This window comes from Gambusia affinis, linkage group LG05 (assembly GCF_019740435.1).
Source record: "Gambusia affinis linkage group LG05, SWU_Gaff_1.0, whole genome shotgun sequence".
NCBI lineage: Eukaryota > Metazoa > Chordata > Actinopteri > Cyprinodontiformes > Poeciliidae > Gambusia > Gambusia affinis.
In genome coordinates, this window is record NC_057872.1 from 8,428,849 (window position 1) to 8,445,118 (window position 16,270).

At 38.7% G+C, this 16,270-nt stretch overlaps 3 protein-coding genes across 6 annotated transcripts; all 3 read right to left on the bottom strand.

Moving 5' to 3' along the window:
- Positions 1-99: 99 nt before the first annotated feature.
- Positions 100-5,792, bottom strand: tmem147 (transmembrane protein 147). 4 transcript variants are annotated; one of them, XM_044117815.1, is made up of 8 exons: positions 5,713-5,792; positions 4,243-4,344; positions 3,833-3,902; positions 2,678-2,743; positions 2,373-2,509; positions 2,200-2,284; positions 1,879-2,000; positions 100-606 (listed from the first exon to the last, which is right to left on the bottom strand). In XM_044117815.1, exons 2-8 carry the CDS (start codon positions 4,317-4,319, stop codon positions 486-488), a joined length of 678 nt encoding a protein of 225 aa, XP_043973750.1. In that variant the 5' UTR covers positions 4,320-4,344; positions 5,713-5,792; the 3' UTR covers positions 100-485. The 4 variants fall into 4 exon arrangements, with proteins under 4 accessions (XP_043973750.1, XP_043973749.1, XP_043973747.1 ...); XM_044117814.1 differs by lacking the exon at positions 5,713-5,792 and adding an exon at positions 5,396-5,447; XM_044117812.1 differs by lacking the exon at positions 5,713-5,792 and adding an exon at positions 4,919-5,022.
- A 158-nt stretch (positions 5,793-5,950) lies between these two features.
- Positions 5,951-8,428, bottom strand: LOC122831535 (macrophage mannose receptor 1-like). The gene is made up of 3 exons (XM_044117808.1): positions 8,132-8,428; positions 7,744-8,059; positions 5,951-7,637 (listed from the first exon to the last, which is right to left on the bottom strand). Exons 1-3 carry the CDS (start codon positions 8,413-8,415, stop codon positions 7,434-7,436), a joined length of 804 nt encoding a protein of 267 aa, XP_043973743.1. The 5' UTR covers positions 8,416-8,428; the 3' UTR covers positions 5,951-7,433.
- Positions 8,429-10,643: 2,215 nt separating this feature from the next.
- On the bottom strand, positions 10,644-12,677 carry LOC122831064 (macrophage mannose receptor 1-like). The gene is made up of 3 exons (XM_044116984.1): positions 12,394-12,677; positions 11,997-12,312; positions 10,644-11,530 (listed from the first exon to the last, which is right to left on the bottom strand). The coding sequence occupies exons 1-3, from the start codon at positions 12,675-12,677 to the stop codon at positions 11,339-11,341; spliced, it is 792 nt and encodes a 263-aa protein (XP_043972919.1). The 3' UTR covers positions 10,644-11,338.
- Positions 12,678-16,270: the final 3,593 nt, after the last annotated feature.

A 16,270-nucleotide genomic window follows, 5' to 3' on the forward strand; every position in this document is an offset into this window, starting at 1 on the left:
TTTTAACGATAACCATCTATGGGAACATTAAATATTAAGAAAGTCCCACATTTCTAATAGAACTTCATAACTGATCAAAGCACAAACTGGAGAACAGGATTAAAAGAAATGTATTTTTATTTTATTATTAAGTGTTAATTCATTTGTAGTCACATCAATACAAAATTCACATCTTTAAAAAACAAAAAAAAAAGTCACACTGAAGAAGTATCCTGATGTTGATGTTCGTCCTTAGCTTCATATAATTCACTTAAAAGTTGGGTAGAAATGTTCCCCAGAGAACGCTCTTTTTCCTCATGGATTCATAACCAATGAATCAAACTGGAAGAACTGGAAGCTGAACCAGTTGGTGGATCATGTCAGACAACACCAATCGTTTCTAAGCCCTCCTTTACAGCTTCACAGCTCAAACTGACTTGAAAACCTTTCCTCCAGTTTGAGCAGAGACTGTGGAGGGTTTTTTTTTACGGCCTGCTGCTTTTTCTTCAGTTGCTGTGAACCAGAGTGACAAACAGGAAAAGTGAGCAGAGAGCGACGGCGCCAGTCAGGACGGCTTTCACCAGCAACACCGTCCAGCTGCCCAGCATGAAGACATGGACAAACAACCTGGGGACACCAGAGAGACGGACGTTACTGACAAAATAATTTATTACAATAAGAGTTTGGCTGAAACATTTTTAAAATAATTGAGAAATATCTAAAAAAAAAAACAACCATAAAATGATAAAGCTACACAGACAACCAAGACAGAAGCTACAAACCCTTAAGTCATTGCATTGTTATATATTTTATGCGGATTCTTTCAATATAAGGATGAGAAAAAACATTCCTCTCATGAGACATGATCGTGGGTTTGTAAGGACAAGGCAGGAAATTAGCTAAATTTTGATCAAATTAAAAATCTGCACTTTTCTGCTCACATGAACAGAATTAAGGTTTCCCCAAATCAAAGAATTTGTAATCAACGCACCATGTCCAGGTTTGAAGACGGTGGACTCTCAGTATTCACAAGAGTTAGGGGCCACATGATTAGCTGAAATCTGTGAATACTAGAAACCACTTCAAATAACATGTACTGCTGCCAATTGTAGTAGTCTTGACCCAAGACAAACCCTAAGGTGCATGAATATGTACAGTGGAAACCTTGACTCAAACAATGTTTTGCTAATAACTTTTAAGTTACGTTCCACAGAAAAATCCACAGATAGATTCCACTACGGTCCACTGTAACTGGGTTTGTCTAATTCTCCAGCAGGGCTAATGCCTAAAAGACGGGGATTCATCCAAGCTGTTGTAACAAGGGCTATCAGCCAGATTTATGTGCAATGTGAGCAGAATGTGTAAATAAAACACATCAAAATAGGAAGCTTTCTTTTTTAGTTTCAAAATAAGAGTCTCAAACATACATGATGTTTTTTAAAAAGGTTTTTTTAAAAAACTCCTTCCTACATAAGACTCTTACACTTTATCAAACAAGGTTCATTTTGACAGACTTCACATCACTAAACAGACTTTTTGTCAACAAGATTATTTTGTGTTTTTTTTTAATACCACAAGATCTTTTGACGTCCCTATTTTAAACTGAATCAACGTTTCACTAAAACATCTACTCAGTACACTGCATGTCTGTTTCTTTTGCGACCTTTAGATCTTCATTCTAGTAACATTTCTATTTATCTACAAGCTTTGAAAAGAATAACCAAGCCGAGTAAAAAGAAAAACACTAAAGCCATGCAGTATATTCATCTTTCTGATTTGAGTCTTTTTTTCAGTTTTCCTAAGTATATTCTATTCTAACACCTAAACCTAATAATTTTAATAATGATGCAGTTGCTTCCCAACCATTTGAAATGCTGACATTTTCAATATGAGACTTACTCTATTAAAAAGGCTTTGTAGACACACAGAGCCAGCAGCACAGTAACAGGCAGCCTGAAGGTCTTAGGCAGGTCGTATCGAGTGAACATCCACACAACAGCTGCCATGGCGATGTAATGGACCTATGCACCCAAACACACATTATTATTCAGGTATGTAATATCTAAACAAACAAACCCATTAAAAATATGTAGGGAAAAAAAAAATCACACCATCATTAAAAAAACCAAAGGAATTAGAAATATAAAAAGCCAATGAAGAGTTAAACAGTTTAAATAAAAAGAAAAAAAGACCCGGCGTGTACATAGTAAAGATACTCACCAAACTAATGTTTGAGTCAAAGCTCATCTGGATGTACTTCCAATCAAACTCGATTCCTCTGGCGCCAACCCACAGGGGAAGAAACCTGAACAAACAACAACAAACATGCCGTTTTTACACAGCTGGGGTAATTCCACAGAAAAGTTTTCTTCACAGGAAAAGTCGCTGCTAACCTCGACATCACGAGCTCTGCCGTCGCCCAGCCCATGGCAGCGACCATGATCTTATACTCTCCCTTCCCAGCATTACGAGACATCACCAGGTGGAGACCCAGCAGGTCAGCCAGGTCCACTGTGGACTTCATGAACTCCTGAGAAACAAATAAACACGGCTCTATACCTAGACAAAAACCTCTGTCGGCTCTGCACCACTTTACAATTTTGGGATTAAAGGAGAAACCGAATTACCAAGCGGGGTGTATATCATTTTGAGTTTCTCTTCTGATTTTAGTTCGGCAATAAAAGCTTTTGCTACTCACCCCTACAAAGTCATAAGCACCGGCTCCTCCTTCCCAGGTTGGGAAAAATGTAGCGAGAAACAGCATCTAAAAAGAAAGAAGGACAACGATGGTAAAAGAGTAATGTTGACAAGTAAAGATGCACTGAGAAACCGGCCGGGAACTCAAAAACCAGACCGTTATCTGAATCAGTGAACACAACATTCAAAATGGCTACCACCTCTTGCTGTTACTGCGAGAATAAACTATTTTCAGGATTTGTGAGGTGTGTGAAACAGAAATTATAGAGTAAGAACAGAGAGAGGCTGTTTTAAATGTAAGATGGATGGTCTATGACATCTCTAGACGTGTCTGCAGGTCTTTATGCTGCAAGAGACTTTCAGCTCACAAACAGAAATGCTGAACAGGACGGCCAAGTTGCTCTGTTGTGTTTTTATTTTGACCGGTCAAAGTATGTCTGTCAGGAAACATGCCGAAACTGTACTTTTGGAAATCACAGAGTTAAGGATCTACTTTTTCTGTTGAATACAGAGAAACTGGTGTTTGAGAAATGCCAGCTGCAATAAAAACACTAATTACTAATAAAAGATGTAGGGATGCACCGATTTGAAAACTTGGGCCGATGAGGAAATCTGTTATCAACAGATAATCAATATTTATGATACTACATGTATTTTACTACCCTTTTGACACCTTGAAGAAAACGACCACACTGCTGACTTCATCACTACTTCTCTGCTTCAGCTGAACTCCCCACAATCCTTTGCTGCATCACTGTCACATGACCAACCTCCCCCCTTTCATCTAAATAAACAAATAGGAGCCAGATGGAAATAAATATTGGTTGGAAAACGTATCGGCCCAGTTTTATCAGACCGATGTCAATATGTTAAAAAATACAAAATATCAGCCAATACTGATGTTAGTGCTGATATATCATGGATCCCTAAAAAGATGTTAAAACATTGACAAACTTTAGAGATGCTCTCTTTTACATATGATGCCTCTACTTGAACAAAAGCTTAATAACCACAAACGATAAGAAGGACAAAAGATTTTCAAAACATTTCTTTTCAACGTTTTCAACCCCAAGCATCAGCAATTGGCCAAATGAAATAAAAATAAAAATTGACTGGTCCCTCTGTAAATGAAAGCAGAAAAGGAAAGCTTCTTTACTTTGCAAAGTTGGACAAACAGGTACGTTGCTCCTGCCTGGACGCATCTCCAGAAAGCATTGTACTCCGAGCTACACATGTGAAACACAAACAGAGTTAGGTGAATTAATTAGTAAGACTGGGAAAAACATTTTCACTTTATGACGCACTGCTTTACAACATACGTGCTGTTAACTGTGGACAATTTGAGAGCACAGCACGTAAAAGGATTAAAGGGCCCCTCTCCCAAAACCTGACGTTACTAAGAAGCTTATAAGAGACCGTAAGAGTCTCAGAACATATGTTACTGCTGCAGCTGAGGGGGGAATGAACCAGGAGTCTACCGATGAGTACACAAAGCAATATAATTCTTATTTTTGTAACTTTAGTCAAGCAGTTGAAAGCATAGAGAATAATAAACGAGATGCTCACAGGCCGCTGCATTTGTATGTGATGAAGTAAGGGAAATAAGCCAGGGCAAAGCAGTTTCCAAAGTGAAAAAGTGTCATCGCGACTGTGGTGAAAATCAGCTTCCTGTACAGAGACAAAAATAAACAGAAGAAAATTACAAACATCCATCACAGGTTATTATAGACCACATTTCGACTAAAAACTCTAAGGGTACAGTAAAGACTCACTGTTACCTTATTATATTCGCAAATGATAAAATGGTTGAAGCACTGAGTCTGGTCGAGAAATTGGTTTATATACTGAGCAGAGTGAAAGACATGCTTTTATAATTAATTGATATAATAATTATATTTTAATGCCCAGTCAATTACTTCTGAAAATACATGACAGTTGATTCAAAAAAGGCCGCAACACAAAGGCCGCAGCTTCTACATTTGACGTGAAAACAACTAAAATGTCTTTCAAAGCTGGGGAAATAAAAAACACAGAAAATGCGTTGAAGTGTCTCCAAAGTAAAGTAAAGGAAAATGTAGCTTTACGCTAGGTAAGCTAAGCGTCCCCCATCTTTGGGAACACGAAGCTCTTTAAATCTACCATTCCTTTTTCTCAGATAAACACAAAGTTTCTTTCATTCACTAAACAGGTGGATATACCACCTACACACAAAGACTATAAAATATTTAATATTTTAACTTACTGAGATATAATAGCTGAGTAAATGCACAACGTCGAGCAGCTGAATGACAAGCGGAAGTCAGTTGATGTCACTCTAAACTACCTCCGACAATAAACTGTCGACCGAACGAAGGGTTCCGCATGGAGCCGTTATTCATTCCAAGATTTTATATTTTCACTATTGTCAACTTTTGGAGTTAACTAAGACTGAGTTATGGCACTACATTACACCACACACTGTCAAAAAATGTGCATAAAGAGGAAACATATTTTCAACCTTATACACTTGCAAAAGTAATATTGGTGCATGGTGGGTTCTCTCCGGGTTCTCCGGCTTCCTCCCACAGTCCAAAAACATGACAGTCAGGTTAATTGGTCTCTCTAAATTCTCCCTAGGTGTGAGTGTGTGTATGTGTGTGTGCATGGTTGTGTGTCCTGTATGTCTCTGCGTTGCCCTGCGACAGACTGGTGACCTGTCCAGGGTGAACCCGCCTCTCACCGGAACGTAGCTGTAGATAGACACCAGCAACCCTCCAGACCCCATTAGGGACAAAGGGTGACTAGAAAATGGATGGATGAAGGAAGTGAACGCCTGAACACCAGCAGTGTTTGATTAGCTCTAACTTAAACACCTACAATGCTGATTATCTGTCAGGAAATCTATGTGGATTGCCTTGTTTTTGTGTTAATTGGACTGAAATACTCCGAACTGCGTAGCAAGAGTACAAATTGAGGTGATAAAAGTTAAGCTAGAATGTCTAACCTTTTCTCCACGGCACTTTCTCTATAGTTTTTAAATTAAAGCTTTTTACTGACCTGTGAAATGTGATCCCCTTGGATCTTATCTGTTAGAGGAAAATCATCACACTTAGCAGAAATAAAGGACATCAAACATGCATGTATTTAGTGCATCAAACATGTGTAATTAATCTACATAATGTGTTCAATTAGTGATAAAGTTCCTGAAATAAATGAACTTTTCAATAATATTCACATTTACTGAATATTTTCCGTATAGTCTAAAGTATTTAACAAGAATTTAACACGTCACCAATTTTCAAAATAAATATCTTTTATAGATGAAACTGACATGACATTGTTTCATGACATTATTTTTTTTCTAGGCGTGAAAGAAAATCAAACCCTAGTTTTATGGTAGGAGGGTTAAAAAAAAAATTCTGTTCAAGAGACTAAAAACTGATCTGGTCTTAATTTAAGTCTAACCTAAACTCAAGTGCCACAAATTACTGGCAAGCTGTCCAGTTATTATATGCTGCTACTTTAATTATGTTTCTTTCTAATTTTTATCGCAACATGCTTACTGACACAATGGGGGGGGAAAAAGTTATTTACTCAAAAATGACCAGGAGAGGGCGACAAAACACAACTAACCTGAAAGAAAAACATTAAGTGGTCTTGTAATGCAATCAAAGAAGCAAACTTAAGAACAAAAAAACAATAATTAGATGTTAGACGTCTTGATTATTAGATGTTGTTAAATGTTTTCCTTCTGAATGGATCAAGCAATCAGGGCAAGACTTGATGTAATGTTTGCCAGTCTTAAGAGGTTCCTCCTCACCCACAGTTCAAAATAGATCAGGGTTACACTTAAGAGGATGAAGATATTTCATCAGAAAACCAGCACCTAAAACCAGTTAATACACATTTAATATGCTCTCAGCATGTTCAACAAAAGTATGAAACATGACAAGTAATAGTTATACCAAAAAGTGGAGAAGACATGCAGGAGAGGAAATGTAATGAACTGCTCAGTCTTGCTGTTTTGATTTCGAGTTCTTGCTGGACTTTCTCATGTTGACAAGATGTTTTCACTAAATTGCAAACAGTTAATAAAGCCAAGAAACGGGTTACGTGGTGCTCACATGCTGAGTAAAGAAAGCAAATTATTTCAAATCCCTTTATTCTTGGAAGCACAATGTAAAATGCCTCAAATCAATTCAGAGTCAGTACAAATGAACTAATTTAATCCGAAATAAAATAAAATAATTCTACCTGATAAAACACAGCAAAACAAAATGCGAGTTTAAAATGGTGATTCTTCAAAAATCCTACGTCACAAATCCATGCAGAAGAAGCAGAGTGGTCCAAATCAAATCCAAAACATACAGAACATTTAGATTCAATTTCTCCATATTTAGTGATTTGAGATTCAGACTCTCTGTTACTCTGTTGGGAGTAACAACACCAACAGAGTCCATTCAACAAGCCAGAAATATTCATAGGAAGAATATGATGATTATTACCGTTCCCTGATGTTCTCACCAGATATTGTGGACAAGAAGTCCTTCGCAATACCTGAGATTCAATATATGGAGCAGATATATAGTCACATCCAACAAACTCGAACATGTGTTCATGTTGTCTGTCATTATTATGACACTTATAGTTAGCAACTAGAAATAACTGTGGTATCTCTAACTCACCTAATAGTATATAGAGAGTATATATATATAGTATCTAGAGTATCTAGTATATAGAGAGACAGAGAGCTAGATTCTGTCTTGCTCTTCGGTAATTTATTTCTGTAGTTTTACATAACTGCAGATGAAGTTTTTTCTTTCAGAACAGTCTCTGCTGGTCCAGTTTGCTGTGTTATTCTTGGAGACGGTCCCACAGTGTTGCCACTGGCTCGGACAGTCCGGCAGCATCTCCTGTTGGTCCAACGTCTCTCCGTCGGACCACCACCACTCCCCTCCCAGGAAACGCAGTCCTGTCCAAACCTGGTAGACGTGGGCCAAGATTTCAGCAGCAATATCAAAAATAAAATCCTCAACATATTTATGGTCTGGTTATTGCAAAAGCAGCAAGTGACAAAATCAGCCAAACCTCTTCACTGGTGGCTCTGTAGATCCGGTCTCTGACGTAACTAAAGTCAGTTGGGCTTGCGACGCTCAGGAGGTCGTACTGATAGGAGGCGGATGACATTTCCCTGCAGTGATCCAGGGCTTCCTCCCAAGCCTTGTTCTCAGTGGACAGCACCAGATTGTCGTCATAGCAGACAAATGGAAGAGTGTCAGAGCAAAGAACGCTGGCCCACTTTTTATTTGAACTATTATAAGAGCCACAGCTGTAGTGGTTTTGTTTTTGATTGCCCCAGAAACTGCTCTCTGAAACATCCTCTCCTGTCAAACCTTCACCGGTTCTGAAAAAAACAAAATTATGTAAAATTAGTTTCTGTTATAAACATAGGGATTGCACCAAAAAGGAAACTCACTTCACATTGATCCACCTCCAGACTGACTGTTGCTCAGGATCCTTATGCAAACCAATCCAGACTTCAGTCAGTTGTTCATCCTTCAGCCACGTAGTCAGCAGGTCCGGGTCTATTATGTCCCAAGTAATCATGTCTATGTGGTTCGTCTGGCAGAACTTTCTTGCTTCGGTCCATGTCAGCTGCTGAGAAAAAAAGTAAATGGTTTTTTGGAGCGTGGTTTCCATCTGAAGCGCAGCGTTAAAAAGGAGCAGCAGCATCAACTCAGGACGGCCGTTCCTCCCCATTTCCTGTCCCGTTGTGTCAGCAGCCGGAGAGAAAAATGTCAATTTATACCAGTGTGGAGATCAGCGTCACTTAGACACGCCTTAGTGAATCCAGCTGACCAGTAAAAATATTTCCCCACCTGCTGTTGGAGAAATGTAACTAACACTGGGGTCATACTTTCCTGCTGTACACCAAATATATTCATTTAAAATTTGCTTAATTAATCTTGTCCAGTTTCAAGAAGAACAATTAAATTGGTCTTTTCTGGACAAATATTTCCGTTTGACGTTTCATGAAGCCTGTTGTCTTTTCGGCTGTCTTTATTCGTCTTCATTCTCTGTAACGCCACACATTTTTCAGCAGATTGTTTCGGTTCGTATTCAAATCCATTTCAGTCACGCAGGAGCAGAAACCACATCAACGTGAGTTGATTTGTGAGAAACACTGATGGAGGGATTAAACATAATCAATCCTATTAATTATTTAGCTTTTATATGTGAAAATAATGTCGAATGAACAAATAAAACAGATCCAAATGCAGTCATGCATGTTTCAGTAGGTGTCGATTTCATTGGTTTGGTGACTTATTCAAATTGTCCTCATTTACAAAGCATGGCTGCTAGGAAAATCTGCCTCCAGGTAAATGATCCAATTTGACATGCTAATTAGCTTAGCCTTATTTGACATAATAAAAACAGGTAATATATATATATATATATACATGAAAACAATACACACACGTTTGTATTTTTATCCATAGTAGAATTTTGCATTGACTTCGATTCTTTGCAACAACTTCATTTGTGCTTAACCTGACTTTTTCCCTAAGCCCAAACATTATTAGTCTTTTCTTGACCCTAACCTTTACCCAAACCTGATTTACATCATATCTCTAAACCCCTAACCTTTAACCCTAAACAAGGAGGGCTACCATATTAGGGCCAGTCTTTGGTCGGCCATAAGGCCCATCGGTCTCCAGAAGGTTATTAAAAATGCCAGAAGTGATCCTAAATATGATAGCTGGAGAAGTACACACACACACACACACACACACACACACACACACACACACACACACACACACAGACGCACACGCACGCACAAAGCAACACAATTGAAGGTTTTGTACCCTTAAATGAAATGATTATTTTCAGAAGGATTTCAGCCATTATATAACATAGAATTTGGATAATGAAGTTGTTTATTTGCTTCTTGGATTTATTTGGATGGTTTGTCGATTTAAAGTTTCGGATGAGACCGTGGTTACTTCTGATTGCCACCAAAGTATTGTTTAGATGAAACCATCAGTGATGCACTAGTCAATCGGCCAATTTTCTTTGACAGGTCCTGATTACAGCAGATCAAATGCTAAAAAACAATTTAGAAAAAAAAAAATCTGAATAAGTTTCTCAATCTGTAAAGACACAGAAATGCCCTTTGATTTGCTCATATGGGACCAGTTGAAATCACAGAGAAGCTCCCAGAACTATCACAGGCAGACAAGCAGTAACCATAACTATCATGAAATCTGGTCCATGAATTTCTGTCCTCCTGTGCAACAACAGCACAACAGAAACACTTAAAAAATCTAATTATATACAAAAATCCAGATCCCAGCCATATGCCATGTTCTGTCTTACAGTAGACGTCATTTTTGCGCAGTATTTAATTCAAATTGTCTGCATTCAAAATAGTCTTTGGGCTTGTGCGCCAGAGATCGGGCTACATGTAAAACACTTCATTTGAATCTTTGAAAGACATGCTGATGAGAAAATGAGAAAGTAATTCTCAATTGCTTGTAAAAATGTTAAACCAATGTGTTTTAAACAAATAAAACAAAAATCGATTAATATGTCAAAGTTGGTCTGAATCCTTGAAATCAATCCAAAATAAATGTTACTACACATGAACGTATGTGTAATTAGCAAATTTTGTCAAAGATCAGTAAAAGAGACAGCCTGAACGCTTCTTCTCATTGCTAGGATTGTTTATTGTTTCTGAAATCCTCATGATCCGAATAATACAGCCTTAAAAATGTGTTTAATCCCCATTAATATTTGGTTGTGTGTCCCTGAGATGTCTGGTTGTTCTCAAGACACATAAGCAACATAAGACACATTGTTGGTTTTCTTCTTTAATTCAGTCAATATTACAGCTTTGATATATCTAATTATCACACTAATATTATAAGAATGCAGTGCATGCAAAAAAAACAACAAACAAACAAAAAAGGTAAACTGAAGATTCAAGACCAAGTTGCAAACTTTAGTTTAATGCTAAACGTTCATTCACACAATTTTAATTTCGTTAGATTGAAATCAAATAAACTCTGTTGATTTCAGTCCAGTTCTATTCAAATCATTTCCCTTCAGGTCATTTTTATATATATAACTTTCATTAATTCAGTCCAGTTCAAATCAGACTGAGTCAGTTCAGTTCAGATGAACTCAACAAGTTTTGATTCAGTGTAGCCAAACTAAATGAAACTTAACTGAGTTGTATTTAATAAAGCTGAAATCTGCACACAATAGAAACAGCCACGCTCACTCTAGAGAGACCAAGTCACCCAACATGCCCATATCAGAGTGTCCTTTGAGGACGCCTGCTGGAAGAACATGAAAAGTTATTGTTGCAGAAAGTCTTACCCACTGTGCCCCAGTGCAGCCGCATGAAAGAAACCAACGGGTCACAGTTGATGACATAAGTCAAGCTTGCTCCCAATGAATGTTCATCCAAATAATGCTTCTCACCCCTAAGTACATGCAGGTGATATAACCTCTCTGATCTCCCTGTGTGAGTTAAGAAAATGTCATTTTGGACATTCCTGAACTTTTCTAATAAATACGATTCGTCTATCGGAACAAAAGCCTGCGTGTGCAGAAAGCAAGCATGGACCTAATCAAATAGCACACTTTCATCCCGATTTACTACTTGATTTACTACTTATTCATAAGAGCAGATGAAGTTTCTTCTTTCTGAGCAGTCCCTGCGGGTCCAGTTAGTTGTGTTATTCTTGGAGACGGTCCCACAGTGTTGCCACTGGCTCGGACAGTCCGGCAGCATCTCCTGGTGGTCCAACGACTCTCCGTCGGACCACCACCACTCCCCTCCCAGGAAACGCAGTCCTGTCCAAACCTGGTAGACACAAGGCAAGAATTGAAGAATATCTAAATGAACACGCACACACTGCAAAAACACAAAATATAGTATTTTTGGTCTAGTTTCTAGCGCGAAGGTCTTAGTATGCTTGAAATAAAACAAAACTAACTTACATTTTTCAGCAAGAAGTAGTAACTTGTTTTAAGTCGATCCTTTTGTAATTTTGAAAAAAAAAGTACTAGTTTCACCAGCAGATAATTTTGCTTGCTATATAGGAAAAATGTCTTGTTATAAGTGAAAGAATCTGCCAGTGGAACCAGTTCTTTTTTTCATCAATATTAAATTGACTCAAGACAGGCTCCTACGCCTTACTGAAATGTCACATTTAAGTTAGTTTTGTATTATTTTAGGTGTACTAAGATGTTTGACCTTGAATCTAGACCAGTGTAGCTACTCTTGTTGGGGTTGAAAATGTTGCGGTTTTGCGTAAGAAGCTTCAGACCTCGTCGGTGGTGGCTCTGTAGAGCCGATCGCTGACGTAGCCGTAGTCAGACGAGTTGGTGACGCTCAGGAGGTCGAATTTGAAGGACTTGTTTGTCATTTCCCTGCAGTGATTCAGAGCATCCTCCCATGTTTTGTTCTCAGTCACTACAACCAGGTTGTCAGCGTAGCAGACGAAGGGCTTCTCCAAAGAGCAGAGGGAGCTTTCCCACGTTTTGGTGAGGCTGTTGTAGGAGCCACAGCTGGCGCCGATTGCCTGGGCCAAACCCCAGTTCCTGCTGCGAGAGACGTCATCACCAGTCAAGCCTATACCAGTTCTGAAGGAAAAACACAGAAAGAGTTATCTTCAGCATTTTGTCACAGTGAACATTTTATGTCATTGAATCATGGAGACTCACTTCACATTGATCCACCTCCAGACCAATGACTCCTCAGGATCCCTGTGTAAACCAATCCAGACATTAATGAAGCCTTCTTCCAGCAGCCACGTCGTCAGCAGGTTTGGGTCCACCGTGTCCCAGGTGACCAAGTCTATATGGTGCTTCTGGCAGTACTGTCTTGCTTTCTCCCATGTCAGCTTCTGAGAAGGAAAGAAAATAGTTTTTTCAACCTCGGCTTCCGTCCAGGCCACAACGCTAAGGAGGAGGAGAAGCGCGAGCGCAGAGCAGCCGTTCCTCTCCATCTTCACTCCTGTTGTCACGTCAAGTCAGATATGAGATGTTTCGGTGCTGGAGAGAAGCCTGGTGTCATTTTATACCAGCGTACAGGTCAGTGTCACTTAGACACACCTCAGTGCATCCAGCAGATCAGCGGCACCGCTTCCTCGTCTGCTTTTGGAGGGAAATCACGACACGAGTAACATTTACATGGACGCGGGATTTGGCTTCAGGAGGACAGCGCGGATTAAAATTTGACCCTTCTTCGGATTTCACCGGTGCATTTCCAAATGAATGAATAAACACGCCATCGAACAGCAGTGTTTATGGTCTGCATGTGATTTGGTTTTGCCTCCGTGCTGGTGGAACATAACCAGGAATAAACAGGCCTGGTTTAGATTTTGAAATAAATGAATGCAAATTTATTTCAATCCGGTTGTAATGTGGTCTTACAAGATTGTGAGATCTGACATGATTGTGTTTTATTCGTATTGTCCTAATTAAAAAGTGTTTGTTTGAGATGATGAGAAAATGTGCTGTTAAAAGCTTCACTATGATGTATTTTTTATTATTATTTTTATTACTTCATAAGATTGAGCAACACAAATTAGTGCAAACCTATAAGGTGGATGGAGAAGGAAATATGGCAACTTTTTGATGCACACTGTAAAATGTAAAAGTAAAGTGTACTCAAAAAGAAAAGTGACCTGAACTCATTCCAGCTTACTCTGTTGACTATACTAACTTAAACTTAGCAAAGACAACTTTCTACTGAGGCAAGTAATCAAACTCATCAGCAGCAAGTAACCCGAACTTGGAGTTATGAGTGAGCAAAACGCATCTGCATAACCAGCAAAAAACTCGGCATCATTCGGCAGCTCTCGTTGAACGCACATGCGCATTGGACACTGACGAGTGACGACGTGTTTGAAAGAAGCTCCAAACTGTCAACAATACGGCGGTTGCTGCAGCTAAGTTTTGTCACGGTAAGTCCCACTGTTTTTTAGCAAACTTATATTCGTTATCTCGGCCGTATAATTCATCCGTAAGTCCAGGTTTTGAGGTTAACTTTATGTGTAATGATTTAGCGATGCCTGGGACTAACGTTAGTCGAAAATATCATGTTTATTTAGTGGCAACAAGATGGAGCGGCAGTGCAAAAAAGCTGTCCGGGGCGCAAAACAAAAAAAGGAAAAGGGATAAGGATAAAGATGTTGACGGGTTAAAAAGCCGCTTTACTGTTATAGAAGGCTTATGATGAGTAGACTGCCATAGGTGGGACAGCTGTAAACTGTAGGAGAAGCAGCCGTGATGAAGAAGTGTAGGGTCACCAGATTTGGGTTTCTGAAAAGGAGGACACTTCTTTTTTTGTTGGGGGGGGTAGAATCGGCGGACACACGGGTAGAACCAGCGGTAGCACAAGAAATCGGTAGACATGTACACACATGTGCTACCGGTTTCTTTGCCATACAAAGAAACCTGGAATGGAGTAGTGGAACGGAGTGGCAATGTAATCACAATGCACTGTAAGCTATGTAATGTGTTTTGAGGCAGTTGACCAAAATCCCTAACGATTTTTAAATTCCCCCCGGACATTTTTTTAGGTCTGAAAAGTAGGACATGTCCGGGAAAAAGAGGACGTCTGGTCACCCTAAAGAAGTGTTATGTTGATATGTAATTGTGGTGTTGCTTCTATTGTTGTTAGGACTGCGAAGACCCAGACGTGTCTCACACCCCCATTGGGATCCTGACCATCATTCCTGAGGACAGGCAGGCCTCCACTGACTCACTGCACCTCCAGTCTTCAAGTACTGCCATCATTTTGGAAGGAAGTCTTGTCATGAATGATCTTGGAAATCTTCCACATGCCATGTGCTTGCTCTTTGGACTTATTTATACTCTGAATTTGGAGTACCCTCAACAACTGAAGTACACCTTTGACTTCATCCAAAGGGTGCTTCTGTCACTTGGACATAAATCCCTAAAACCAAAAATACAATCACTCAAAAATCTTCTGATGCAATGAGTGAATGTGATGTGACATTATGGATCAACGTTGATACCTTTACCCTTATTGGAAAAGTGATTTTTATTTCTTGTTTGATTCTTTTTTTGTTGGAGAGAGCATCATTGCATTTGCAGACTACTAAATGGTTTTATGTTAATGAGGAGAAACATTACTTCACTTCACTACTTCATTATTTACTTTATCAATGTTATGATAAATGTTAGGCTCTAGTATTGAGAATTTAGTTTTTGTTTCACACCAGTCAACAAAGACATTTAAGCAGGGATTCTCAAAGTTTTAAAGACTGAGGGCCATTTGAAGGATTCAATATTAGATTGAAGGCTACCCTAGAAAAAAAGTCATGTCATTTTTTTTCCCTAAAAAAAGTCTGTGGAAAACTTTGTTTCCAGGTTAGTGTGTATGTAACCACACTTGAGAACCTTGTATTTAAGGTAAACTTGTTTAATTATTAAACATTTTTTTCCATTCAAACTGTCTGTTGGCTCTTCGTTCCAATAACTTAACACTTTTGGTTCATCTTACTTGAACATATCAAGGCAATCGGTTTCCTGATATTTTGCAAGTAATGTGAACTCTTAAACGTGTAAGTATAACTTATTTTTATGAGTACTGCTTAATTGACATAACTCACAATTTGAAGTAGTCATAATTGACATTTTATAGTCAACTTTACTAATGATTTTGAGTTAACGGCACTCAAGTTTACTGCCATTGCATGAGTTGTCTGAATGAATATTTTACAGTTAACCCAATTAATGATTTTGAGTTAACGGCACTCAGGTTTACTGCCTTTATCTGAGTGGTCTAAACATAGTTATTTTTAGCAATAACACCTTAAAATGAATTAGCTACTTTACTTGAAGATTTTGAGGCAATCGGTTTCCTAACTTTTTTTAAGTAAAGTGAACTTATTACTTTTTACAGTGCAGCCAAAGATGTAGTTTTTTGAGGGGGGTTATGTCTGTAACAGCTTTATAATTATACGGGTTATATTTTTTGCCAATTAGCTCAAGATCAGTGAGTCTGCATGGAGGGTTGTCTGTGAATCAGATTCTAAGTTGGACTTGGCACTTTAACTGGGCCCTTTAACACATGAATGTGGTCTGAATCGTGCTATTGTGACTGGTGTTCCTGTGGGAAGGTGAACTTTCCCCCCAATCTCAAGTCTTTTGGGATCGAGTTCACTATAAAGGAGTCTTCTCGAGGCAACTGGATGCACTCCGTTTTACTCAGAGGTCTGGATAGAAATTCAATAGAAATTTCAACAGTTTCGTTTGTGAGCCTATCAGATAAAATCCCAATAAAACCAGAGATTTGTGAAATTTGTGGTGTGATGAGACAAAATGTGAAAGAAAAGAAAACGCTCAGGCAGCACTGAAACCTTGGTACTGTAAATAAACAGTAAGTCATGAACAACGTCTGGGTAACTAACTCAACTGTAATGTCATCTAAACGACAGAAAACAATTCAAAGACATATTTTATGATGATTGTATTCTTTGAATTGGCTCAAACAATCAATTATCTACAAACTGATGACAGACTCTGGTCCTTCTGATCACAAAGACGGTCAGCATCAGAGGTTTCTACT

What these genes read in the sequence shown, in the direction of transcription:
- tmem147 (XM_044117815.1), bottom strand. Translation starts at nt 4,319, where the DNA reads ATGACACTTTTTCACTTTGGAAACTGCTTTGCCCTGGCTTATTTCCCT. An exon ending in ACATACAAATGCAGCGGCCT is followed by an intron (nt 3,903 to 4,242) that starts GTGAGCATCTCG and finishes TCACATGTGTAG; the next exon opens with CTCGGAGTACAATGCTTTCT. An exon ending in GTGCTTATGACTTTGTAGGG is followed by an intron (nt 2,510 to 2,677) that starts GTGAGTAGCAAA and finishes TTTGTTTCTCAG; the next exon opens with GAGTTCATGAAGTCCACAGT.
- LOC122831535 (XM_044117808.1), bottom strand. Translation starts at nt 8,415, where the DNA reads ATGGGGAGGAACGGCCGTCCTGAGTTGATGCTGCTGCTCCTTTTTAAC. An exon ending in TGGAGGTGGATCAATGTGAA is followed by an intron (nt 8,060 to 8,131) that starts GTGAGTTTCCTT and finishes TGTTTTTTTCAG; the next exon opens with AACCGGTGAAGGTTTGACAG. An exon ending in ACAGAGCCACCAGTGAAGAG is followed by an intron (nt 7,638 to 7,743) that starts GTTTGGCTGATT and finishes CACGTCTACCAG; the next exon opens with GTTTGGACAGGACTGCGTTT.
- LOC122831064 (XM_044116984.1), bottom strand. Translation starts at nt 12,677, where the DNA reads ATGGAGAGGAACGGCTGCTCTGCGCTCGCGCTTCTCCTCCTCCTTAGC. An exon ending in TGGAGGTGGATCAATGTGAA is followed by an intron (nt 12,313 to 12,393) that starts GTGAGTCTCCAT and finishes TTTTTCCTTCAG; the next exon opens with AACTGGTATAGGCTTGACTG. An exon ending in ACAGAGCCACCACCGACGAG is followed by an intron (nt 11,531 to 11,996) that starts GTCTGAAGCTTC and finishes TGTGTCTACCAG; the next exon opens with GTTTGGACAGGACTGCGTTT.